We start from the raw sequence: 26,792 nt of genomic DNA on the forward strand, positions 1-26,792 counted from the left end.
TGCATTTCCTTCCTCAGAGCTTGAGTGGTGCCTTGTCAGGGAGAGTACACAGCTGTGCAGCTCTCTGACAGAATATAAAATATGTACTTTTATTAGGACAAGATGTTGTTGTAAGTTTGGGTTTTTCCAAGACGGGGTCTGCAAACAGCTTGCCATGGTTGTTTTGTCTTTAGTACACTCATTCTACAAAGTTTCCTAATTTGGTTAGTTAGCTTGATTTTTCGGGCTGTGTATATTCACCGATATTTTGGCCTTTCTAAACAGGCATCTAAATTGAATTCCATTCAAGGAACTGTCATTGGATTTACCTTGTAAGGATGGATTTGGAAAACGTTACTAAAGATTTCGGTCCAATCACCAGTTGCTTGACCAGCAGACCCGACAGAGTCCCGGGCCTTTCCTCCATGTCGGACACGGTGATGACCTCGCCTTGCATCAACCTCTTCTCTCCTGGACCCACACATCTACTGTCTCCCGTCACTAATCTGGCCCTAAACATGAACAATCTAGCTGGACTTGGGAGGTAAGAGTGTAATACAGTGTATGTTGCTATGCTATGTTTTCAGCTCACCGTGCTTTTTCTACACCTGCATTGCTTGCTGTTTGGGGGTTTAGGCTGAGTTTCTGTACAGCACTTTGAGACATCAGCTGATGTACGAAATGCTTCATAAATACATTTGATTTTGATTTGTGAAAGCTGCAGGATAACTACATTTGTGACATTACATCGGGAGTCTGTGTGTTGTTTGCATTGTTCTGGTGGTTTGCGACAGAAAGTAACCCCACCACCATATAGGCGGTTTCACCGCAAAAAAAAAACGCTTCCTGTCAACAAAGGCATATGTATAATCTGTAGAAACGTAATCTTTATGATCCCTAATATTTCGTACTCTCACCCCAAATCTACCACGGTCTAATTTACACAGCAGGAATATGGGTTGGACGTTTATCTGATAGTAAGAGACAAATTTCACTGTACATCAGTTAAGTAGAGTTTCTAGAGATTTTACATATGCCTTTAGGTGAAAGGAAAAACGTTATTTTTTGAATCCGGTTATATTGTGGTAGGGTTATTTTATAACCATTAGTCCAAACCCGATCATGGGTCCAACCAGTCTCGCAACTAAACTAAAATAGTTTCACCTGCACAAATACAGGTAGGTCCCTCATTCGCTCGCAAAGCGTTTTGCAACAGAATCGGCATAATGAATACTCCCCAGCTAGCTTGGTAGTTAGCTAACTATTTCAAGCTAATGGTAATTGCTAGTTTGGCTGGTTGTTAGAAAAGTTAAGTGATTATGTAACCCGTTCCTTTACAGCCAACAGTGTGATACTCCAAAGCGGAAACAACGTGTTCCCCTTCTGAAGATTCCTTCCGTCGCCTCTGACTGCTCCTCTGATGCAGGTAAGACAACGTCATAAGACGGCTGCAAATGTTTCACCCCAATAAGTGTCAATCAAATGCTGGCGTTAGGAACTTGGCTTGCTATTTTAAAAGGTCAAATATATTTGAACCAGGTGTGTAGCCTTTATAGGCCTTTATATTTGGTCATGTCCCATTTATAATTCTGCTCTTTTCACTTGTGTAGTTTGACCACCTTGAATAAATGTGTAGGATATTTTACTTTTTTACCAGTACAGGACAATACATGAATCAGATTTTTAGTTATTAACAGGGCAGGAAAAAAGCCAAAATGTACATGATTAAATATGATCTCCTGTGTCACCGTGTAGACCTGTGGGGTAAATGTGTTCTGATTTTAATTAGTCAAATGTTTATGATCAGATGACCTGATGAGACGTTTCTCCATCTTACTCCAGGTGTTGGTATGGATTCCCCCAGCCCCATGGACCCCATCCATGTTGAGGAGACGTAAGCAAGATTCCTCTTGTCTGTCCCAATCTATCTCTCTGTTTCAGCAATGCTTACCCTCCCTTCCTCTGTACTATCCCTCCTCTTCCTCATCCCAATGGAACACGGTTAGTGTCATCTGCTCAGCTGTGTTCTGGGATTAGGCATTAGTGAAGATTCATTCATTTTCATAAAGCAGATTAACAGACAAGATGTTCTTATACTATAGAACTTTCCCTAGTAGAAGAAGGATGGACTCATTGGAGATGTTGAACACCACTGGGATGTCAGTCCTAAGTCATTTATCACCCTAGTAGAAGGATGGACTCATTGGAGATGTTGAACACCACTGGGATGTCAGTCCTAAGTCATTTATCACCCTAGTAGAAGGATGGACTCATTGGAGATGTTGAACACCACTGGGATGTCAGTCCTAAGTCATTTATCACCCTAGTAGAAGGATGGACTCATTGGAGATGTTGAACACCACTGGGATGTCAGTCCTAAGTCATTTATCACCCTAGTAGAAGGATGGACTCATTGGAGATGTTGAACACCACTGGGATGTCAGTCCTAAGTCATTTATCACCCTAGTAGAAGGATGGACTCATTGGAGATGTTGAACACCACTGGGATGTCAGTCCTAAGTCATTTATCACCCTAGTAGAAGGATGGACTCATTGGAGATGTTGAACACCACTGGGATGTCAGTCCTAAGTCATTTATCACCCTAGTAGAAGGATGGACTCATTGGAGATGTTGAACACCACTGGGATGTCAGTCCTAAGTCATTTATCACCCTAGTAGAAGGATGGACTCATTGGAGATGTTGAACACCACTGGGATGTCAGTCCTAAGTCATTTATCACCCTAGTAGAAGGATGGGCTCATTGGAGATGTGGAACACCACTGGGAAGTCAGTCCTAAGTCATTTATCACCCTAGTAAAAGGATGGGCTCATGGGAGATGTATAACCCATAATTAGTCAGATGCACCATTCCCCTTGCTCGGATATAGAAGCAAACGGTTATAGTGGTGTTACGGATGGATATTTATACCTGCCTTTTTTTTCTTATAGAAGTGTTATACAGTTTCTAAAATGTTAATTATTTATTGTGGAAGGCATTATCTCCTAGCAGTGGGCTTCAGAGGAGTAATGGGAAAGTAATTCTGCTTTGAAAGTTTATAAACTTGTAACCTCACTTTTAAGAAAATGGCCTTTGAATGTTTGGATACTACTACTGGAGAGCTGTTCTTTGTCTACCCCCATTCAGCATTATTTATACCGTCTTAACCCTTAAAGAGATGGGTGGGGCTAACCTGTGAGGCCATGTGCTAAACAGAGTGATTTAATGGTTAAAGGTGGTGAAAGTAGTAGCCTACAATAAGGGAAAACTCCAGGTAAAAATACACTATCTAGTCTTTGGCCTTGATCCTGATCTGACTTTGGTGCAGGTCATGTTCCTCAGATTACAGTCTGGTAAACACACACTATATCAAATCTATGTTTATTTGTCACATGCACAGGATACAGAAGTTGTAAACGGTTCAGTGAAGTGGTTATTTGCGTAGTAGCTAATTCTACGGCACTTTTATTCTTGTTTTTCAATGAAAATGGTTTTCGGATTTGACTAATATTACTACACAGATCATACAAGTAATGCTAGCTAGAGAGCCAGTAAGCTAATGTTCGCTAGCTAGGTAACAGTATGCTTTAACTTGCAATGAAAATGACTTTCTGACAATGATGAATGAGTCACAGCAGACTGGAACCATTTAACTCTGTTTTGTTTGTAGCTACATCTTGTTTGGCAGCGTTGTGTCAAGTCACTGGTTCACACTGACATGGCCTGTGCAGAAAGTAGCCCATCACTTTTTCCTTCTGATCTGTCGATGGCGACTGCCAAATTCAGGGCATCAATGTTGTAGAAAAAAGTAGCACAATTTATGTAAATAAAATAAAAAAGCCGTGGTAGAAAGCATTACCTACACATACTGAGCATCTCAGGTTATGCTGCATGGTAGACGAATCTAAACTCCTCTCCCGACAGTGTCCAGCCCATCAATTATCTCAGCCAATCATGTGCTAGCGGGAAGTTTCATGTCTTTTTCTGTAGCTACACTCATAATTTAACAATTTTATTTGTGTTTACAGATGGAATAGAAGTGTTTTATTAAGGCACATGAAATGTACCAGAAGGCATTTCAAAATACAAAATGTTTGATAAACATGTCGAAGAGGTTCAAATGCCTCTCCAGTGAGGTAGTGACGTGCGATATACTTCTAGCTTCCTGAAACGAGTCACTTATTAGCAGCCTCCCCTGTCGTTCTCCTCGTGTCTCTTTCTGTCTGTGTACTCTCATCTCTTCCCCTCACTGCTTATTTAGCATACAGGCTCTGCTCTGTTGTACAGTGATAAGGAGAGACCACCTCTTGCCCCTCTCTGTCCTCTTCTTCAGTAGAGGCCTGTCCTGAGAAGGTCATTTAGTTGCAGACCTCTTCTGGCCTGGTTAGTGGCGAAGGCTTCCTGGGTCCTTTTCGCTGTGTAGGGCAGGGATCTCAATAAATTGGTGTGTCGCTGAATGTAAATGTTTGTCTCTGGCAGGTTTGAGAAGGCCGTTCTCCATTCTGGAAGAGTTGTCAATGAGTAAGTGCTTAGTCCCTGGTGATCAATGAATATCTTTTTAATATCCTTTTTTCTGGGGAGTCGTTTCCTCTTTTCAATGTTCATGATCCAAACTCCATATTGATTTAGTGACTGGCTCATCTGTGTTTACTGACGGTGTTGGTCCTCTTCCCCACTTACAGAAACATGCCAATCCGAAGAATCAACTCTCTGCCACTGCAGCTGCTGGGCTTCAGCCCGGCTCTGAAGGGTCCGGTCCCCGGGAGCCAGAGTCAGCATCGCCATGGGGCCTTTGGACGGCTCGGTTCAGCCCACGATACAGCCACCTCCTCTGGGCACAGCGGTCACGGTGGACAGGGAAACAAGGAGAACCAGGAAAGCTTTGAGTTTAAGAAGCCCACCAAGCCCATGTCACCCTGCCGTATGAGGTCCTTCCATAGTGAAGGAGAGGAGAACAAGGACTTTGCCCCCTGGCCCAAGGACTTTGGCCCAGCGCTCGTGGTGGGTAGCACGGACACACACACACACACACACACTCCCACGTCATCAATATGTGACAGTGGACCAGCGGTTGTGGTGGGTAGCACGGACACACACACACACACACTCCCTCGTCATCAATATGTGACAGTGGACCAGCAGTTGTGTTGACGTTCAGACGACATCAAAGTTAACCCTTCCGTTGCTCCTGCTTTTCTTCCTGTAGCTATCTCCGTCCCAACACCTCAGCTCATTGGGTGACAGAAGACCCATCTTCCCGCATCGCTGCTCCCTTGACGACGACGGTTTCCTTGACATTCTGGATGACTGTGAGGAGGAGTGTGACATGCCCATGGGGATGTCCAGCCTGCTGACCGCTCCGCTTGTGAGGGACCGCACCACGCCAGGAGATGACTCGGTATGGATGTCTGGTTTTAGTCTGGTTCTGATTTCTTCAAAGAAAGACAGGCAGTCATTTTACTTTTGAGTAATTTTTTAAAGGAAGTTTACCCCAAAATACAGAAATTCCAAAGTGATTCCTTGCATTGAAACCAGTTCAGTGGAATTTGTCGCCTCTCTCTCCCTGTAGCGCTGTACTGAAACTGCTGCAAAAATGGGTCATGTGACGTTGCGAGATGCAGGCCTCTCTGCTCCTTTACCTGTGAATTCATGATTCAGAAATCCCTGAAGTGTGAACATTAGTTGTTTTATTGAAATCGTACAGAATAAAGTGCTCTCGGTTTCGAGTGAGGAAATGTGTACTTTTCCACATAAACCATTAGCCACAGAAGGGGAGATGGGTAAGGGCTGCACATGTGCTCCCTCGTGGGGGAAATGCTGCTATGTAGAACCGTCACCATATGCCCGTTACTGTAGTTCAGTGACCGGATCTGGAGCGCCCGTTACTGTAGTTCAGTGACCGGATCTGGAGCGCCCGTTACTGTAGTTCAGTGACCGGATCTGGAGCGCCCGTTACTGTAGTTCAGTGACCGGATCTGGAGCGCCCGTTACTGTAGTTCAGTGACCGGATCTGGAGCGCCCGTTACTGTAGTTCAGTGACCGGATCTGGAGCGCCCGTTACTGTAGTTCAGTGACCGGATCTGGAGCGCCCGTTACTGTAGTTCAGTGACCGGATCTGGAGCGCCCGTTACTGTAGTTCAGTGACCGGATCTGGAGCGCCCGTTACTGTAGTTCAGTGACCGGATCTGGAGCGCCCGTTACTGTAGTTCAGTGACCGGATCTGGAGCGCCCGTTACTGTAGTTCAGTGACCGGATCTGGAGCGCCCGTTACTGTAGTTCAGTGACCGGATCTGGAGCGCCCGTTACTGTAGTTCAGTGACCGGATCTGGAGCGCCCGTTACTGTAGTTCAGTGACCGGATCTGGAGCGCCCGTTACTGTAGTTCAGTGACCGGATCTGGAGCGCCGTTACTGTAGTTCAGTGACCGGATCTGGAGCGCCCGTTACTGTAGTTCAGTGACCGGATCTGGAGCGCCCGTTACTGTAGTTCAGTGACCGGATCTGGAGCGCCCGTTACTGTAGTTCAGTGACCGGATCTGGAGCGCCCGTTACTGTAGTTCAGTGACCGGATCTGGAGCGCCCGTTACTGTAGTTCAGTGACCGGATCTGGAGCGCCCGTTACTGTAGTTCAGTGACCGGATCTGGAGCGCCCGTTACTGTAGTTCAGTGACCGGATCTGGAGCGCCCGTTACTGTAGTTCAGTGACCGGATCTGGAGCGCCCGTTACTGTAGTTCAGTGACCGGATCTGGAGCGCCCGTTACTGTAGTTCAGTGACCGGATCTGGAGCGCCCGTTACTGTAGTTCAGTGACCGGATCTGGAGCGCCCGTTACTGTAGTTCAGTGACCGGATCTGGAGCGCCCGTTACTGTAGTTCAGTGACCGGATCTGGAGCGCCCGTTACTGTAGTTCAGTGACCGGATCTGGAGCGCCGTTACTGTAGTTCAGTGACCGGATCTGGAGCGCCCGTTACTGTAGTTCAGTGACCGGATCTGGAGCGCCCGTTACTGTAGTTCAGTGACTGGATCTGGAGCGCCCGTTACTGTAGTTCAGTGACCGGATCTGGAGCGCCGTTACTGTAGTTCAGTGACCGGATCTGGAGCGCCGTTACTGTAGTTCAGTGACCGGATCTGGAGCGCCCGTTACTGTAGTTCAGTGACTGGATCTGGAGCGCCGTTACTGTAGTTCAGTGACCGGATCTGGAGCGCCGTTACTGTAGTTCAGTGACCGGATCTGGAGCGCCCGTTACTGTAGTTCAGTGACCGGATCTGGAGCGCCGTTACTGTAGTTCAGTGACCGGATCTGGAGCTCCCGTTACTGTAGTTCAGTGACCGGATCTGGAGCGCCCGTTACTGTAGTTCAGTGACCGGATCTGGAGCGCCCGTTACTGTAGTTCAGTGACCGGATCTGGAGCGCCCGTTACTGTAGTTCAGTGACTGGATCTGGAGCGCCCGTTACTGTAGTTCAGTGACCGGATCTGGTTTGAGAAGAGAAAGTGGCAAACGAAGCGTCTGGAGGTGGTGGTGTTCGTATTGTGGTATTACCATTGCATCATATCATGTGGACTAACACCTAGCTGCTCTGCAGGTTAGCATATGTTCCCTATGTATGGGGAGACAATAGAATTCTCTGCAGCACAAACATTCCTCATTCGTGGACTTTGGAGGACAATTTCTACAGCTGCAGCACCAGTCTGCTGAACCAGGGATGTGTTGGTCCATCTGCAGCACCCGTCTGTGTTGGTCCATCTGCAGCACCCGTCTGTGTTGGCCCATCTGCAGCACCCGTCTGTGTTGGTCCATCTGCAGCACCCGTCTGTGTTGGTCCATCTGCAGCACCCGTCTGTGTTGGTCCATCTGCAGCACCCGTCTGTGTTGGTCCATCTGCAGCACCCGTCTGTGTTGGTCCATCTGCAGCACCCGTCTGTGTTGGTCCATCTGCAGCACCCGTCTGTGTTGGTCCATCTGCAGCACCAGTCTGTGTTGGTCCATCTGCAGCACCAGTCTGTGTTGAAGCAGGGATGTGTTGGGGCTGCGGTCCAGCTACTGCTGTGGCTAGAGTGGTGGGGGCCACCTGACGCCATCGGTCACCCTCGTCTGTGAATAAGGGCGTAACGTGACGTTTGTCCGTAGCAAGGATTCCCCAGAGAGTGGTTACTCATCTCCACTGCTGTGGCAGTCGGCTACATAACAAGGATTCCCCAGAGAGTGGTTACTCATCTCCACTGCTGTGGCAGTCGGCTACATAACAAGGATTCCCCAGAGAGTGGTTACTCATCTCCACTGCTGTGGCAGTCGGCTACATAACAAGGATTCCCCAGAGAGTGGTTACTCATCTCCACTGCTGTGGCAGTCGGCTACATCACAAGGATTCCCCAGAGAGTGGTTACTCATCTCCACTGCTGTGGCAGTCGGCTACATAACAAGGATTCCCCAGAGAGTGGTTACTCATCTCCACTGCTGTGGCAGTCGGCTACATAACAAGGATTCCCCAGAGAGTGGTTACTCATCTCCACTGCTGTGGCAGTCGGCTACATAACAAGGATTCCCCAGAGAGTGGTTACTCATCTCCACTGCTGTGGCAGTCGGCTACATAACAAGGATTCCCCAGAGAGTGGTTACTCATCTCCACTGCTGTGGCAGTCGGCTACATAACAAGGATTCCCCAGAGAGTGGTTACTCATCTCCACTGCTGTGGCAGTCGGCTACATAACAAGGATTCCCCAGAGAGTGGTTACTCATCTCCACTGCTGTGGCAGTCGGCTACATAACAAGGATTCCCCAGAGAGTGGTTACTCATCTCCACTGCTGTGGCAGTCGGCTACATAACAAGGATTCCCCAGAGAGTGGTTACTCATCTCCACTGCTGTGGCAGTCGGCTACATAACAAGGATTCCCCAGAGAGTGGTTACTCATCTCCACTGCTGTGGCAGTCGGCTACATAACAAGGATTCCCCAGAGAGTGGTTACTCATCTCCACTGCTGTGGCAGTCGGCTACATAACAAGGATTCCCCAGAGAGTGGTTACTCATCTCCACTGCTGTGGCAGTCGGCTACATAACAAGGATTCCCCAGAGAGTGGTTACTCATCTCCACTGCTGTGGCAGTCGGCTACATAACAAGGATTCCCCAGAGAGTGGTTACTCATCTCCACTGCTGTGGCAGTCGGCTACATAACAAGGATTCCCCAGAGAGTGGTTACTCATCTCCACTGCTGTGGCAGTCGGCTACATAACAAGGATTCCCCAGAGAGTGGTTACTCATCTCCACTGCTGTGGCAGTCGGCTACATAACAAGGATTCCGTCTTTGAATTCACTGACAATGGAGCAGAGGCCTGCATCCAGCAACGTCATGAGTTACGTGACCCGCTGACACGTGACCCATTGGTTGACACGTGACCCGTTACGTGACCCCCCCCTTTTTTTTTTTTACAGTTGTGTCTGTACACTAATACAGGGGGCGAGAGGGCAAACTCCACGAAACAAATTTTCAATGTATGGAATCACTTGGTAGTTACTGGATTCTGGGTAAACTTCTCCTTTAACTGTGGCTCTTATCCAGTGCAACACTGTCCGGTGTTCAGTAGGAACAACTACACTATCAGCGCAGTCCGTGCTAAGTGTTCACGGTAGCATCAAACTAACTTTGTCTTTGTCCTCTTCCTCAGCCCGTGGTTCGTTGTCGGCCTCGGGGTCTATTCCGCTCGCCCTCCATGCCCAGCCAGGCGAACCGCACACCTCTGAAGCGCCCCCAGGATGAGAACACGCCTGTCAGAGTGAAGAGACGACGCAGCCTGGCGGAAACTCATGGCACCACCATGGACCAGGACGACAGCTCTCCCAGCAAGATGGTACGTACCTGCTCATAGTACTTCCTGCATAATATCTTCACCCCCTAGTCAACTGGTCCTGGTACTTCCTGCTCAATGTCTCCACCCCCTAGTCAACTGGTCCTGGTACTTCCTGCTCAATGTCTCCACCCCCTAGTCAACTGGTCCTGGTACTTCCTGCTCAATGTCTCCACCCCCTAGTCAACTGGTCCTGGTACTTCCTGCTCAATGTCTCCACCCCCTAGTCAACTGGTCCCGGTACTTCCTGCTAAATGTCTCCACCCTTACACAGTCGGTGAGTTTTTTTTGAGGGGATCGATTTGAGCAAGGAGAACCACAGAATCACTAATCTTGATGAGAAAATCATTTTGTTACAAATTACGATTGAAGTGGATTTTTTTTCCATCACTGGCTTACACACAATACCCCATAATGTCACTGGCCTACACACAATACCCCATAATGTCACTGGCCAACACACAATACCCCATAATGTCACTGGCCAACACACAATACCCCATAATGTCACTGGCCAACACACAATACCCCATAATGTCACTGGCCAACACACAATACCCCATAATGTCACTGGCTTACACACAATACCCCATAATGTCACTGGCTTACACACAATACCCCATAATGTCACTGGCCAACACACAATACCCCATAATGTCACTGGCTTACACACAATACCCCATAATGTCACTGGCTTACACACAATACCCCATAATGTCACTGGCCAACACACAATACCCCATAATGTCACTGGCCAACACACAATACCCCATAATGTCACTGGCTTACACACAATACCCCATAATGTCACTGGCTTACACACAATACCCCATAATGTCACTGGCCAACACACAATACCCCATAATGTCACTGGCTTACACACAATACCCCATAATGTCACTGGCCTACACACAATACCCCATAATGTCACTGGCCAACACACAATACCCCATAATGTCACTGGCCAACACACAATACCCCATAATGTCACTGGCTTACACACAATACCCCATAATGTCACTGGCCAACACACAATACCCCATAATGTCACTGGCTTACACACAATACCCCATAATGTCACTGGCTTACACACAATACCCCATAATGTCACTGGCTTACACACAATACCCCATAATGTCACTGGCTTACACACAATACCCCATAATGTCACTGGCTTACACACAATACCCCATAATGTCACTGGCTTACACACAATACCCCATAATGTCACTGGCTTACACACAATACCCCATAATGTCACTGGCCAACACACAATACCCCATAATGTCACTGGCCAACACACAATACCCCATAATGTCACTGGCTTACACACAATACCCCATAATGTCACTGGCCAACACACAATACCCCATAATGTCACTGGCTTACACACAATACCCCATAATGTCACTGGCTTACACACAATACCCCATAATGTCACTGGCTTACACACAATACCCCATAATGTCACTGGCTTACACACAATACCCCATAATGTCACTGGCTTACACACAATACCCCATAATGTCACTGGCTTACACACAATACCCCATAATGTCACTGGCTTACACACAATACCCCATAATGTCACTGGCTTACACACAATACCCCATAATGTCACTGGCTTACACACAATACCCCATAATGTCACTGGCTTACACACAATACCCCATAATGTCACTGGCTTACACACAATACCCCATAATGTCACTGGCTTACACACAATACCCCATAATGTCACTGGCCAACACACAATACCCCATAATGTCACTGGCCAACACACAATACCCCATAATGTCACTGGCTTACACACAATACCCCATAATGTCACTGGCTTACACACAATACCCCATAATGTCACTGGCTTACACACAATACCCCGTAATGTCACTGGCTTACACACAATACCCCGTAATGTCACTGGCTTACACACAATACCCCGTAATGTCACTGGCCTACACACAATACCCCATAATGTCACTGGCTTACACACAATACCCCATAATGTCAGGGGGTCATACAAATCCAAGTAACAAGTGTGTGGATGTATACATAGATGGTGATAATGAAGGGTGTTGAGAGGTGCCAAAACAAATTAACAAATAAGTACCAAAATGCCACAACCAAAAACAACAGTTTGTCTGTGTGGAGAGTCTCCTCGATGTATTTATCCCCGGGACACACCCGAGCCCAGGTGTCCCAGTTGGCTGATGACCCACCCGGCTTCGCCCACTGACATCCTATTAAGGAGAACGAGCAAAGAGAGAATTCGTCAGACAGAGTAGGAGGGTCATGACCACCTAGGACCCCGGAACACCACACCAACCAAACACAAACAATACTGCTCTGGTAAACGCTACCCAACTGCCCCAGCCAACCTCGTCCTCCCCAGACCTCAGCAACCTTTGCTCACAGGAAGCAACATTTTTAATAGGAAAGAAAGAAACCGAGGACAGCAGGGAACAGAAGACCGGAGTGACTGGACAACACAAACAGTGGACAGCAGGGAACAGAAGACCGGAGTGACTGGACAACACAAAACAGTGGACGACACACACACCCTTGGGGACAGCGTGTATATGAACGTGTGTCCACCGATCAACGCGTTCAGGAACGGGGCACACGAGAGAGCGCGTCAGCAATGACATTATCAGTTCCCCTGATGTGCCGCACAGCGACATGGAATGCCTGTAAAAACAAACACCATCTCATTATCCTCTGGTTAGGACACATCATAGACCTCAAGAAGGTGAGAGGGTTATGGTCGGTGTAGACCGCAATAGGTACTACTCCCGCTCGACATACACTTTGTGTCGTAGCGCCCATAAGAGTGCTAGGGCTTCTTTTTCCACAACTGAGTAGTTCAACTGATAAGGGTTAAACTTTTTGGAAAAGAAACTAACAGGCCTCTCAACACCGGACACATCTGCAGCAGGACCCACGTGACTGGTGTCTCCTCAAGGAGCAGCTAGCACCGGAGTTGAGGTAAGCAATCTCTTTGCATCTTCAAAAGCCTGTTGACAAGAGAGAAGGCCGACACTCATAACTGAATACTTTTTCAATATTGTGTTCTATTAAGTTTGTAGGTGTATCAGAAAATAACACTGGAAAACTCAGAATCAAACCTGACCAACTTGTCTCGTCTATCAGCAGGTAGATGAGCTAGAAGGCTATCCAAAACATCCAGTGACTGAATTTTTCAATCTACCCTGCAGTATGCAATAGTTGGGACCAGGGACATCCTCTCTATGCACAGGCCTAACATGACAAAAAGAAGAACCCAGCGATATAACAGTACTGGCCTAAATAACAGGCTTACCATCCTCTGCAGACTCCCACTGAGTTTGGAAAAGAATAATGGTCAAATGTTGCACAATCCGGGTTGTGGAAAGCTCTTCGAGACTTACCCAGAAAGACTCACTACTGTAATCACTGCCAGAGGTGACGGACATGTATTGACTCAGGGGGGTTGAATTCTTGTCTAATCAAGATACACTGAGTGGACAAAACATGAGGAACATCTGCTCTTTCCATGACAGACTGACCAGGTGAATCCAAATCACATGTTATTGGTCACATGGTTAGCAGATGTGATTGGTCACATGGTTAGCAGATGTGATTGGTCACATGGTTAGCAGATGTGATTGTGTAGTGAAATGCTTTTCAAGGTAAAATAATGATTCATTATTGATGTTACTTGTTAAATCCACTTCAATCCATGTAGATGAAGGGGAGGAGACAGGTTAAAGAAGGGTTTTTAAGTCTTGAGACAATTGAGACATGGATTGTGTGTGTTTGCCATTCAGAAGGTGAATGGACAAGACAAAATATTTAAGTGTCTTTGAACGGGGGTAGGGTAGTAGGTGCCAGGCACACCAGTTTGTCAAAAACTGCAACGCTGCTGAGTTTTTCACGCTAAACCGTTTCCTGTATGTGCCACGAACAGTCCACCACCCAAAGGACATCCAGCCAACTTGACAGAACTGTGGGAAGCATTGGAGTCAACATGGGCCAGCATCCCTGTGGAACGCTTTAGACGCCTTGTAGAGTCAACATGGACCAGCATCCCTGTGGAACGCTTTCAACACCTTGTAGAGTCAACATGGACCAGCATTCCTGTGGAACGCTTTAGACACCTTGTAGAGTCAACATGGACAATGTCTAGGGGTGTGAATACAATCAAACTGGACAATGTCTAGGGGTGTGAACACAATCTGAAAGCTCTGTACAAACTCCGGCTGTTATTCTACATGAGCCCCTGAAATTACCACACCACTCCCCCCCCCCCCCCCCCTCTCTCTTTCTCTTCTTTCTCTCGCTCTCTCGCTCCATCCAGGTATGTTCTGAGCGCCACATACAACGCTCCAAATCATTCTGTAACCACACAGAGATTGAGAAGCTGCTGGACAAGGAGCTGATTGGAGATTTCACCAAATCCTTCGCCCTGTCTACCGTGGAGGGAAAACACCAGGACCTCAAATACATCAGTCCTGAGATGGTGAGGAACAGTCACCCTTTCATTTCTTTACCACGATAGCTTGTTCTGTCCCTTTACCTGAGTTGGTGAGGACCAGTGTTTAGCTGTAGCCACCCCCCCCCCCCCCCCCCCCCCCCCCCGAAAAATGAAACATGATAACATTTTGCATTGGATCAGCCACAGGAGGTTGGTGGCACCTTTTAATTGGGAGGACGGGCTCGTGGTAATTGCTTCAGTGGAAGGGTATTAAATACATCACACACACACATGGTTGCCATAATAAATAACACATTCATAAATGGCAAAGACGACAGTCAAAAAATGAATGGTTATAACAATGTTTTTGTAGTGTTTGTTCTATATCTAGGAGATATAAGAGCAGCAGCTGTGTAGCACCCAGTTGGGGAGAGATGCTGTATGGAAAAGATACGGTGCCTGTGGATTTCTTCACACTTTATTTTTACAAAGTGGGATTAAAATAGATTTGTCAACGATCTACACAAAATACTGGGTCAGTGGAATCATTTTTGGGGGGATAATAACTAAAATAGTCATTGCATGAGTAGTCAGCCCCTTTTGTTTAGACGAGCCAACATTCTGTTCAGGAGTTAAATGTGGCATCTTCAATGATAGGGGTTGACATGTCTTTTTTTGAATGACTACTCCTTCCTCTGTCCCCCATACATACATACATACATACATACATACATACATACATACATACATACATACATCTGTAATGTCCCTCAGTCTAGTAGTGAATGACCACTCCTTCCTCTGTCCCCCATACATACATACATACATCTGTAATGTCCCTCAGTCTAGTAGTGAATGACCACTCCTTCCTCTGTCCCCCATACATACATACATACATCTGTAATGTCCCTCAGTCTAGTAGTGAATGACTACTCCTTCCTCTGTCCCCCATACATACATACATCTGTAATGTCCCTCAGTCTAGTAGTGAATGACCACTCCTTCCTCTGTCCCCCATACATACATACATCTGTAATGTCCCTCAGTCTAGTAGTGAATGACCACTCCTTCCTCTGTCCCCCATACATACATACATACATCTGTAATGTCCCTCAGTCTAGTAGTGAATGACCACTCCTTCCTCTGTCCCCCATACATACATACATACATACATACATACATACATACATACATCTGTAATGTCCCTCAGTCTAGTAGTGAATGACCACTCCTTCCTCTGTCCCCCATACATACATACATCTGTAATGTCCCTCAGTCAAGTATTGCATTTCATGCACAGATTTAACGATAAAGACCAGGGAGCTTTTGAAAAGCCTCAGAAGGGCAGTGATTTGGTAGATGGGTAACAAATCAGAAAGTGAATATCTCTTCATGGTCAAGTATTGTATTAAACCACCCAGACACCAAGATAGTTGACCATATGAACTGCAGAACAGGAAGGACACTGTTCAGGGAGCCATGAGGCCATTGGTGATTTTTAAAACATCGTTCAATGGCTGTGATGGAAGAACTGAGGATGGATCAACAACATTGTACTGATAGTGACTGAGCTGACAGTGTCTAACTGTCACCAATGGCCTCCATGTTTCCCTGAGTACAAATATACAGAATAATAATTGTGTATACAAACAAGGTACTAAAATAATACTGCAAAAAACCACAGCAAAGGAATATACTTTTTGGCCTGAAGTCAAAGCCTTTTATGTTTGGGGTAAAAAATAGAAAATAAATTATATTTAATCTATCTACACACACTACCCCATAATGACAAAGCGAAAAACTGTTTTTTAGATTTAAAAAAAAATATGTTTATTTGATTTCTTTTAGAAAAAAAAGATCTTAGAAGATACTTATTTTCCACCATAATTTGCTAATAAATTCATTAAAAATCCTACAATGTGATTTTCTGGATTTTTCATTTTTTTCATTTTGTCTCATAGTTGAAGTGTACCTACGATGAAAATTACAGGCCTCTCTCATCTTTTTAAGTGGGAGAACTTGCACAATTGGTGGCTGACTAAATACTTTTTTTGCCCCACTGTATACGACTCATCAGGCTGATGTATTAATATGCTTTAGATTGACCTCTTGTCGAGAGGATCTATAACCTGGGACAAACCTGTCTGTCTGTATTGCAGATGGTGTCTGTCTGTATTGCAGATGGTGTCTGTCTGTATTGCAGATGGTGTCTGTCTGTATTGCAGATGGTGTCTGTCTGTATTGCAGATGGTGTCTGTCTGTATTGCAGATGGTGTCTGTCTGTATTGCAGATGGTGTCTGTCTGTATTGCAGATGGTGTCTGTCTGTATTGCAGATGGTGTCTGTCTGTATTGCAGATGGTGTCTGTCTGTCTGTATTGCAGATGGTGTCTGTCTGTCTGTATTGCAGATGGTGTCTGTCTGTCTGTATTGCAGATGGTGTCTGTCTGTCTGTATTGCAGATGGTGTCTGTCTGTCTGTATTGCAGATGGTGTCTGTCTGTCTGTATTGCAGATGGTGTCTGTCTGTCTGTATTGCAGATGGTGTCTGTCTGTCTGTATTGCAGATGGTGTCTGTCTGTATCGCAGATGGTGTCCTCTCTGAGTGGCCAGCTGGATCCTCTATAACCTGGGACTAACCTGTCTGTCTGTTCCTCAGATGGTGTCCGCTCTGAGCGGCCAGCTGCATCATGTTGTCGAGAGGATCGTGGTGATTGACTGTCGCTACCCGTATGAGTTTGAGGGGGGCCACATCAAAGGAGCCCTGAACCTCTACCAGGAGGAGCAGGTAGAGGAGTACCTCCTACGCACCCCGATCGCCCCCCTCTCCCCTGACCACAGGGTCCTCCTCGTCTTCCACTGTGAGTTCTCCTCAGAGCGAGGGCCCAGGATGTGTCGTTTCGTACGTGAGAGGGACAGGGCGATGAACGAGTACCCTAACCTGCACTACCCAGAACTCTACGTCCTCAAGGGCGGCTACCAAGAGTTCTTCCATCACTTCCGGGTAAAACACAATCCTAGATGACAAGACATTTTGATCTCTAGAATCAGAGGTGTGCTCATTGAAATGATCGTTACCATGCAGCCATGTCATATTTATTTCTATAACAAAATACACGTAGTTAGGATACAGCGTTTGACGGGGGGCCTCGGCGTTTGACGGGGGGCCTCAGCGTTTGTCGGGGGCCTCGGCGTTGACGGGGGGCCTCGGCGTTTGACGGGGGCCTCGGCATTTGACGGGGGGCCTCGGCGTTGACGGGGGGCCTCGGCGTTTGACGGGGGCCTCGGCGTTTGACGGGGGCCTCGGCGTTTGACGGGGGCCACAGCATTTGACGGGGGGCCTCGGCGTTGACGGGGGGCCTCGGCGTTGACGGGGGGCCTCGGCGTTTGACGGGGGCCTCGGCGTTTGACGGGGGGCCTCGGCGTTTGACGGGGGGCCTCGGCGTTTGACGGGGGCCACAGCATTTGACGGGGGCCTCGGCGTTTGACGGGGGCCTCAGCGTTTGACCGGGGCCTCAGCGTTTGACGGGGGCCACGGCGTTTGACGGGGGCCTCAGCGTTTGACGGGGGGCCACAGCATTTGACGGGGGCCACAGCGTTTGACGGGGGCCTCGGCGTTGACATCTACTCACACGTGTTCAATGTATTTGCGTCTGTTGTCAAAGCAACGATGTATAAAGTTAAAAATAATAAAGAAAACAATGTAAGAATCACAATAAATGGTAACAGTCAACAGTAGAATATAACTGTCATCCTCACCAGTACATCTACTACTGCTACCATCATCAGTAGTAACTCTTTACTCTGCAGACATTAGTGTTCAGTGTCCCTCAGTCTGTGGCAGGGAAATACATAGACCGGTCTCTATATCCAGACTGTCCTCTCTGGGCAGCCAGGTTTGTCTGTGACGACCGGTCTCTATATCCAGACTGTCCTCTCTGGGCAGCCAGGTTTGTCTGTGACGACCGGTCTCTATATCCAGACTGTCCTCTCTGGGCAGCCAGGTTTGTCTGTGACGACCGGTCTCTATATCCAGACTGTCCTCTCTGGGCAGCCAGGTTTGTCTGTGACGACCGGTCTCTATATCCAGACTGTCCTCTCTGGGCAGCCAGGTTTGTCTGTGACGACCGGTCTCTATATCCAGACTGTCCTCTCTGGGCAGTCAGGTTTGTCTGTGACGACCGGTCTCTATATCCAGACTGTCCTCTCTGAGCAGCCAGGTTCGTCTGTGACGACCGGTCTCTATATCCAGACTGTCCTCTCTGGGCAGTCAGGTTTGTCTGTGACGACCGGTCTCTATATCCAGACTGTCCTCTCTGGGCAGCCAGGTTTGTCTGTGACGACCGGTCTCTATATCCAGACTGTCCTCTCTGGGCAGCCAGGTTTGCCTGTGACGACCGGTCTCTATATCCAGACTGTCCTCTCTGGGCAGCCAGGTTTGTCTGTGACGACCGGTCTCTATATCCAGACTGTCCTCTCTGGGCAGCCAGGTTTGTCTGTGACGACCGGTCTCTATATCCAGACTGTCCTCTCTGAGCAGCCAGGTTCGTCTGTGACGACCGGTCTCTATATCCAGACTGTCCTCTCTGAGCAGCCAGGTTCGTCTGTGACGACCGGTCTCTATATCCAGACTGTCCTCTCTGGGCAGCCAGGTTTGTCTGTGACGACCGGTCTCTATATCCAGACTGTCCTCTCTGGGCAGCCAGGTTTGTCTGTGACGACCGGTCTCTATATCCAGACTGTCCTCTCTGGGCAGCCAGGTTTGCCTGTGACGACCGGTCTCTATATCCAGACTGTCCTCTCTGGGCAGCCAGGTTCGTCTGTGACGACCGGTCTCTATAGCCAGACTGTCCTCACTGAGTCTGTACCTACTCAATGTTTTCCTCAGTTTTCTATCAGTCACAGTGGTCAGGTAGTACATGGTGGCAGACTGTCTGTTTAGAGACAAATAGCATTGAAGTTGACCTTTTTGTGGTGTCTTTCCAACAGGTGATTTTATTTTAGTTTTGTGATTATTTGGTTGGGCCAGATTTTCTGAGTGTTGTCCTGAGGCTCTATGAGGTTGGTTTCGGTTGGTGAACTGAGCCTCAGAACCAGCTGGCTGAGTGCTGTCCTGAGTCTCTATGGGGTTGGTTTGGGTTAGTGAACTGAGCCTCAGAACCAGCTGGCTGAGTGCTGTCCTGAGTCTCTATGGGGTTGGTTTGGGTTAGTGAACTGAGCCTCAGAACCAGCTGGCTGAGTGCTGTCCTGAGTCTCTATGGGGTTGGTTTGGGTTAGTGAACTGAGCCTCAGAACCAGCTGGCTGAGGGGACTCTTATCTGGTTTCATCTCTTGACATTGTAGAGCTGTGTGATGGAATGTTTTGGGGTCACTTGTTTTTAGATGGTTGTGAAATGTGATGTCTCCTTTTTTCTATGTGAATGAGGTGTGGGTTTTGGTCCAATTCTGATCTACATGAGTTATTTGGAGGGTTTCTTTGTACTTCCAACACAGTCTGGCAAAACTCTGCATGCAGTATTTCGTTTGGCTGTTTGTCCCTTGTGGTAAATTCATTATGAGAGATTGGACCCCATACTTCACTGCCATGTAGAGCAATTGGTTCTAGAACTGATATGAAAATGTTGAGCCAGATTCTAATTGGATTTTCTAATTTAATGTTCCTTTTAATGGCATAGAATGTCTCTCAGCTCATTCACAGCCTTGTGAAAGATACCTGTGTTGCTGATATTTAGTCGGTTTTGGTGTGTTCTAATAGAACTGTGTCCAAATACAATTTATATTTGTCATCCTGATTTCCAGAAAAAAAAATTGGAATATATTTTGGAATATATATTTTTTTAGATTAACGGTCAGAGCCCAGGTCTGACAGAACCTGTGCAGATGATTTAGGTGCTGCTGTAACTTCTCCTCAGTGGGAGACGGCAGACCCTCCTCAGTGGGAGACGGCAGACCCTCCTCAGTGGGAGACGGCAGACCCTCCTCAGTGGGAGACGGCAGACCCTCCTCAGTGGGAGACGGCAGACCCTCCTCAGTGGGAGACGGCAGACCCTCCTCAGTGGGAGACGGCAGACCCTCCTCAGTGGGAGACGGCAGACCCTCCTCAGTGGGAGACGGCAGACCCTCCTCAGTGGGAGACGGCAGACCCTCCTCAGTGGGAGACGGCAGACCCTCCTCAGTGGGAGACGGCAGACCCTCCTCAGTGGGAGACGGCAGACCCTCCTCAGTGGGAGACTGCAGACCCTCCTTAGTGGGATCAAAACTGGAGGAGGCAGCAGGAGGAGGTAGGGAACTGGTCTGTCTGCCCAATATAAAGGATCAATACTGGCGGAGGATAAAAAATAGCATAAATAGGAAAGTAATCGAGTTTAATTTGAGGACCAGGATGTTGACAGCTGGGCCATACAGATTCCATGGTACAGGGTATGGGTTGTTTTATATTTTTTTATTTCACCTTTATTTAACCAGGTAGGCTAGTTGAGAACAAGTTCTCATTTGCGACCTGGCCAAGATAAAGCATAGCAATGTGAACAGACAACACAGAGTTACACATGGAGTAAACAATTAACAAGTCAATAACACAGTAGAAAACAAAGGGGGGGTCTATATACAATGTGTGCAAAAGGCATGAGGAGGTAGGCGAATAATCACAATTTTGCAGATTAACACTGGAGTGATGAATGATCAGATGGTCATGTACAGGTAGAGATATTGGTGTGCAAAAGAGCAGAAAAGTAAATAAATAAAAACAGTATGGGGATGAGGTAGGTAAAAATGGGTGGGCTATTTACCAATAGACTATGTACAGCTGCAGCGATCGGTTAGCTGCTCAGATAGCAGATGTTTGAACTTCAGCGGATTTTGCAATTCGTTCCAGTCACAGGCAGCAGAGAACTGGAAGGAAAGGCGGCCAAATGAGGTGTTGGCTTTAGGGATGATCAGTGAGATATACCTGCTGGAGCGCGTGCTACGGATGGGTGTTGCCATCGTGACCAGTCAACTGAGATAAGGCGGAGCTTTACCTAGCATGGACTTGTAGATGACCTGGAGCCAGTGGGTCTGGTGACGAGTATGTAGTGAGGGCCAGCCGAGTATGTAGTGAGGGCCAGCCGACTATATCAACGAAAGATTCAAGACTTTTAAGCTAAAATGATTTTATAGAATTCTTGCCACAAACAAAATGTTGAATATTTGGGGCATAAAATCATCGAAGCTCTGCAGATTTTGTTGTGAGGATACAGAATCAATAGACTGTTTATTTTGGTATTGCCCTCAGGTAGCCTGTTTCTGGTCTCAGGTTCAGGAATGGCTGAAAATGCATAGCATTGATCTAAAATTCACCCTAGAAATAGTACTGTTAGGAGATCTGGAGAGACCGGGTCAGTCAATTACTAAACTACTAATACTCTTAGTAAAAGTATTTATCTTCAACAGGCAATCTGTAGATTCTATTCGATAGATTGGCAGGTTGATTGGTCTGTCAGTCTCTGTCCCTCAACTTATTGCAGGCAGCAATGTAGTGCGCTGCCAACCCACAGCTCTCTGCGTCCTCCCCCAACAGGACGGGTAGCCTATCCTCATCAGAGAGGTCTTTGAAACCTTGAACAAGGTTTCAAATTTGGGGAAATGACACTCTCTAATTGTAAATTTGACATTTTGTCAGGAAATGCAGCTCCGTCTCAGGTTCTGCTGTGGTGCAGTGGTTGCACGCCCTTTCCTCTACAGGAAGTCAGGTTTTCATGTGTCTACCCTTCTCGATGGAAAGCCTTTGCTCACTGAGTCTGTACTTCTCATCACTAATCATGGTCAAATAGTTTGCCACGGTGTACTGTCAATTTAGGGCCAGATAGCACTGCGTTTTGCTTTGTGTTTGTGTTTCCCAACAAGTCATGTAGTTTTTGTTTTGACTGTGTTGTAATTTGGTTTATTCTGATTGATTGGATGTTCTGGTCCTGAGGCTTCAGTGTGTTAGTAGAACAGGTTAGTGAACTCAGGACCAGCTGGATGAGGGGACTGAGGCTTCAGTGTGTTAGTAGAACAGGTTAGTGAACTCAGGACCAGCTGGATGAGGGGACTGAGGCTTCAGTGTGTTAGTAGAACAGGTTAGTGAACTCAGGACCAGCTGGATGAGGGGACTGAGGCTTCAGTGTGTTAGTAGAACAGGTTAGTGAACTCAGGACCAGCTGGATGAGGGGACTGAGGCTTCAGTGTGTTAGTAGAACAGGTTAGTGAACTCAGGACCAGCTGGATGAGGGGACTGAGGCTTTAGTGTGTTAGTGAACTCAGGACCAGCTGGATGAGGGGACTGAGGCTTCAGTGTGTTAGTAGAACAGGTTAGTGAACTCAGGACCAGCTGGATGAGGGGACTGAGGCTTCAGTGTGTTAGTAGAACAGGTTAGTGAACTCAGGACCAGCTGGATGAGGGGACTGAGGCTTCAGTGTGTTAGTAGAACAGGTTAGTGAACTCAGGACCAGCTGGATGAGGGGACTGAGGCTTTAGTGTGTTAGTGAACTCAGGACCAGCTGGATGAGGGGACTGAGGCTTCAGTGTGTTAGTAGAACAGGTTAGTGAACTCAGGACCAGCTGGATGAGGGGACTGAGGCTTCAGTGTGTTAGTAGAACAGGTTAGTGAACTCAGGACCAGCTGGATGAGGGGACTGAGGCTTTAGTGTGTTAGTAGAACAGGTTTGTGAACTCAGCCCCAGGACCAGCTGGATGAGGGGACTGAGGCTTCAGTGTGTTAGTAGAACAGGTTTGTAAACTCAGGAACAGCTGGATGAGGGGACTGAGGCTTCAGTGTGTTAGTAGAACAGGTTAGTGAACTCAGCCCCAGGTCCAGCTGGATGAGGGGACTGAGGCTTTAGTGTGTTAGTAGAACAGGTTTGTGAACTCAGCCCCAGGACCAGCTGGATGAGGGGACTGAGGCTTCAGTGTGTTAGTAGAACAGGTTTGTAAACTCAGGAACAGCTGGATGAGGGGACTGAGGCTTCAGTGTGTTAGTAGAACAGGTTAGTGAACTCAGCCCCAGGTCCAGCTGGATGAGGGGACTTTGCTCAGCTCTTGGCATTGCAGGGTTTGGGAATGATAAGTGAGGGGGTCACTGTATTTGAGATGTTTTTATTGTCTGTGGATATTGGCCTAATTCTCCCCTGCAGGGTTTCAATTGGGTGAAATCTTGTTTTGTAAGTGGACCCCACACCTCACTGCCATAATGTGCAATTGGTTCAATAACGCATTCAATTAGTTTTAGCCAAATTGTAATAGGTATTTTTAATAGAATGTGATTTTAATTGCTTAGAATGCCCTGCGTGCTTCTCTCTCTGTTCATTCACTGCCTCATTAAGGTGACCAGTTAGACTAAATGAGTTTCTCAATTCACTTTATTGGCCTGATGTAACAATGTACATATTGCCAAAGCAGGCTGGCTGTATGTGTGTTGTAACTGGTCTCTCTCTCTGTGTGTAGATGCAGTGTGAGCCCCAGGGGTATGTGTGTTGTAACTGGTCTCTCTCTCTGTGTGTAGATGCAGTGTGAGCCCCAGGGGTACCGGCCCATGCACCACCAGGACTTTAAAGAGGACCTGAGGAAGTTCAGACTGAGGAGCAGTACCTGGGCCGGGGAGCGCAGCAAGAGAGACCAGTACAGCAGACTGAAGAAGCTGTGACCCTACTGCCCCCCTGTGACCCTACTGCCCCCCTGTGACCCTACTGCCCCCCTGTGACCCTACTGCCCCCCTGTGACCCTACTGCCCCCCCGTGACCCTACTGCCCCCCCGTAACCCTACTGCCCCCCCGTAACCCTACTGCCCCCCCGTAACCCTACTGCCCCCCCGTAACCCTACTGCCCGGGGGGGTTGTGATATATATAGTAGGGTTATATACACCACGGCTAAGGGAAGATATAGAAATGTATTCATGTCTACATTTGTTTTTACCACTTTTATTCTATCAGACAACTTAATGCATTTAAATTAAATTAAAATTATAAATTATATTATTTGAGCTAACCGTATATAAATAAAACCATTACTCTTTTGAAAGTTCATTACTGTCCCCAATACAACAAAAACACTACTTAAATACTGTTATTTTGTCTGTGAAATATTTAATTGAAGTATTGTGTAATTGCATTAATTCCCATGGAGGTTTGCTCCTGCTGGGGACTGCCAATGTGGCCGACTGCTGACTTCTAAGCCTCTCAATGGCCAATACTTAGCGTTAGCAATCCAGGTTCTCTGGCCGGGAGCATAGTAACTAAAGGCTGCCTCGCAATCCAGGGTTTTTATATAATGATCCATACCCTCCTCTAGATATCAACCCACCACTATACCTCCTCTAGATATCAACCCACCACTATACCTCCTCTAGATATCAACCCACCACTATACCTCCTCTAGATATCAACCCACCACTATACCTCCTCTAGATATCAACCCACCACTATACCTCCTCTAGATATCAACCCACCACTATACCTCCTCTAGATATCAACCCACCACTATACCTCCTCTAGATATCAACCCACCACTATACCTCCTCTAGATATCAACCCACCACTATACCTCCTCTAGATATCAACCCACCACTATACCTCCTCTAGATATCAACCCACCACTATACCTCCTCTAGATATAAACCCACTATACCTCCTCTAGATATAAACCCACTATACCTCCTCTAGATATAAACCCACTATAACTCCTCTAGATATAAACCCACCACTATAACTCCTCTAGATATAAACCCACCACTATACCTCCTCTAGATATCAACCCACCACTATACCTCCTCTAGATATCAACCCACTATACCTCCTCTAGATATAAACCCACTATACCTCCTCTAGATATAAACCCACTATACCTCCTCTAGATATAAACCCACTATACCTCCTCTAGATATAAACCCACTATACCTCCTCTAGATATAAACCCACCACTATACCTCCTCTAGATATCAACCCACCACTATACCTCCTCTAGATATCAACCCACCACTATACCTCCTCTAGATATCAACCCACCACTATACCTCCTCTAGATATCAACCCACCACTATACCTCCTCTAGATATCAACCCACCACTATACCTCCTCTAGATATCAACCCACCACTATACCTCCTCTAGATATCAACCCACCACTATACCTCCTCTAGATATCAACCCACCACTATACCTCCTCTAGATATCAACCCACCACTATACCTCCTCTAGATATCAACCCTCCTCTAGATATCAACCCTCCTCTAGATATCAACCCACCACTATACCTCCTCTAGATATCAACCCACCACTATACCTCCTCTAGATATCAACCCACCAATATACAGTGCCTTGCGAAAGTATTCGGCCCCCTTGAACTTTGCGATCTTTTGCCACATTTCAGGCTTCAAACATAAAGATATAAAACTGTATTTTTTGTGAAGAATCAACATCATGTGGGACACAATCATGAAGTGGAACGACATTTATTGGATATTTCAAACTTTTTTTAACAAATCAAACACTGAAAGATTGGGCGTGCAAAATTATTCAGCCCCTTTACTTTCAGTGCAGCAAACTCTCTCCAGAAGTTAAGTGATGATCTCTGAAGGATCCAATGTTGACCTAAATGACTAATGATGATAAATACAATCCACCTGTGTGTAATCAAGTCTCCGTATAAATGCACCTGCACTGTGATAGTCTCAGAGGTCCGTTAAAAGCGCAGAGAGCATCATGAAGAACAAGGAACACACCAGGCAGGTCCGAGATACTGTTGTGAAGAAGTTTAAAGCCGGATTTGGATACAAAAAGATTTCCCAAGCTTTAAACATCCCAAGGAGCACTGTGCAAGCAATAATATTGAAATGGAAGGAGTATCAGACCACTGCAAATCTACCAAGACCTGGCCGTCCCTCTAAACTTTCAGCTCATACAAGGAGAAGACTGATCAGAGATGCAGCCAAGAGGCCCATGATCACTCTGGATGAACTGCAGAGATCTACAGCTGAGGTGGGAGACTCTGTCCATAGGACAACAATCAGTCGTATATTGCACAAATCTGGCCTTTATGGAAGAGTGGCAAGAAGAAAGCCATTTCTTAAAGATATCCATAAAAAGTGTCATTTAAAGTTTGCCACAAGCCACCTGGGAGACACACCAAACATGTGGAAGAAGGTGCTCTAGTCAGATGAAACCAAAATTGAACTTTTTGGCAACAATGCAAAACGTTATGTTTGGCGTAAAAGCAACACAGCTCATCACCCTGAACATACCATCCCCACTGTCAAACATGGTGGTGGCAGCATCATGGTTTGGGCCTGCTTTTCTTCAGCAGGGACAGGGAAGATGGTTAAAATTGATGGGAAGATGAATGGAGCCAAATACAGGACCATTCTGGAAGAAAACCTGATGGAGTCTGCAAAAGACCTGAGACTGGGACGGAGATTTGTCTTCCAACAAGACAATGATCCAAAACATAAAGCAAAATCTACAATGGAATGGTTCAAAAATAAACATATCCAGGTGTTAGAATGGCCA

General features: G+C 46.8%; 1 protein-coding gene across 5 annotated transcripts; it reads left to right on the forward strand.

The window, feature by feature from the left end:
* Window positions 1-24,315, forward strand: LOC109883520 (M-phase inducer phosphatase 2). 5 transcript variants are annotated; one of them, XM_031829388.1, is made up of 11 exons: window positions 1-110; window positions 362-523; window positions 1,320-1,405; window positions 1,822-1,873; window positions 4,459-4,500; window positions 4,662-4,980; window positions 5,186-5,377; window positions 9,643-9,825; window positions 14,159-14,320; window positions 16,933-17,277; window positions 23,795-24,315. In XM_031829388.1, exons 1-11 carry the CDS (start codon window positions 103-105, stop codon window positions 23,933-23,935), a joined length of 1,692 nt encoding a protein of 563 aa, XP_031685248.1. In that variant the 5' UTR covers window positions 1-102; the 3' UTR covers window positions 23,936-24,315. The 5 variants fall into 5 exon arrangements, with proteins under 5 accessions (XP_031685248.1, XP_031685249.1, XP_031685250.1 ...); XM_031829389.1 differs by having other exon boundaries at window positions 10-203; XM_031829387.1 differs by having other exon boundaries at window positions 21-110; window positions 265-523.
* Window positions 24,316-26,792: the final 2,477 nt, after the last annotated feature.

Source organism: Oncorhynchus kisutch, linkage group LG7 (assembly GCF_002021735.2).
Source record: "Oncorhynchus kisutch isolate 150728-3 linkage group LG7, Okis_V2, whole genome shotgun sequence".
Taxonomy (NCBI): Eukaryota; Metazoa; Chordata; class Actinopteri; order Salmoniformes; family Salmonidae; genus Oncorhynchus; species Oncorhynchus kisutch.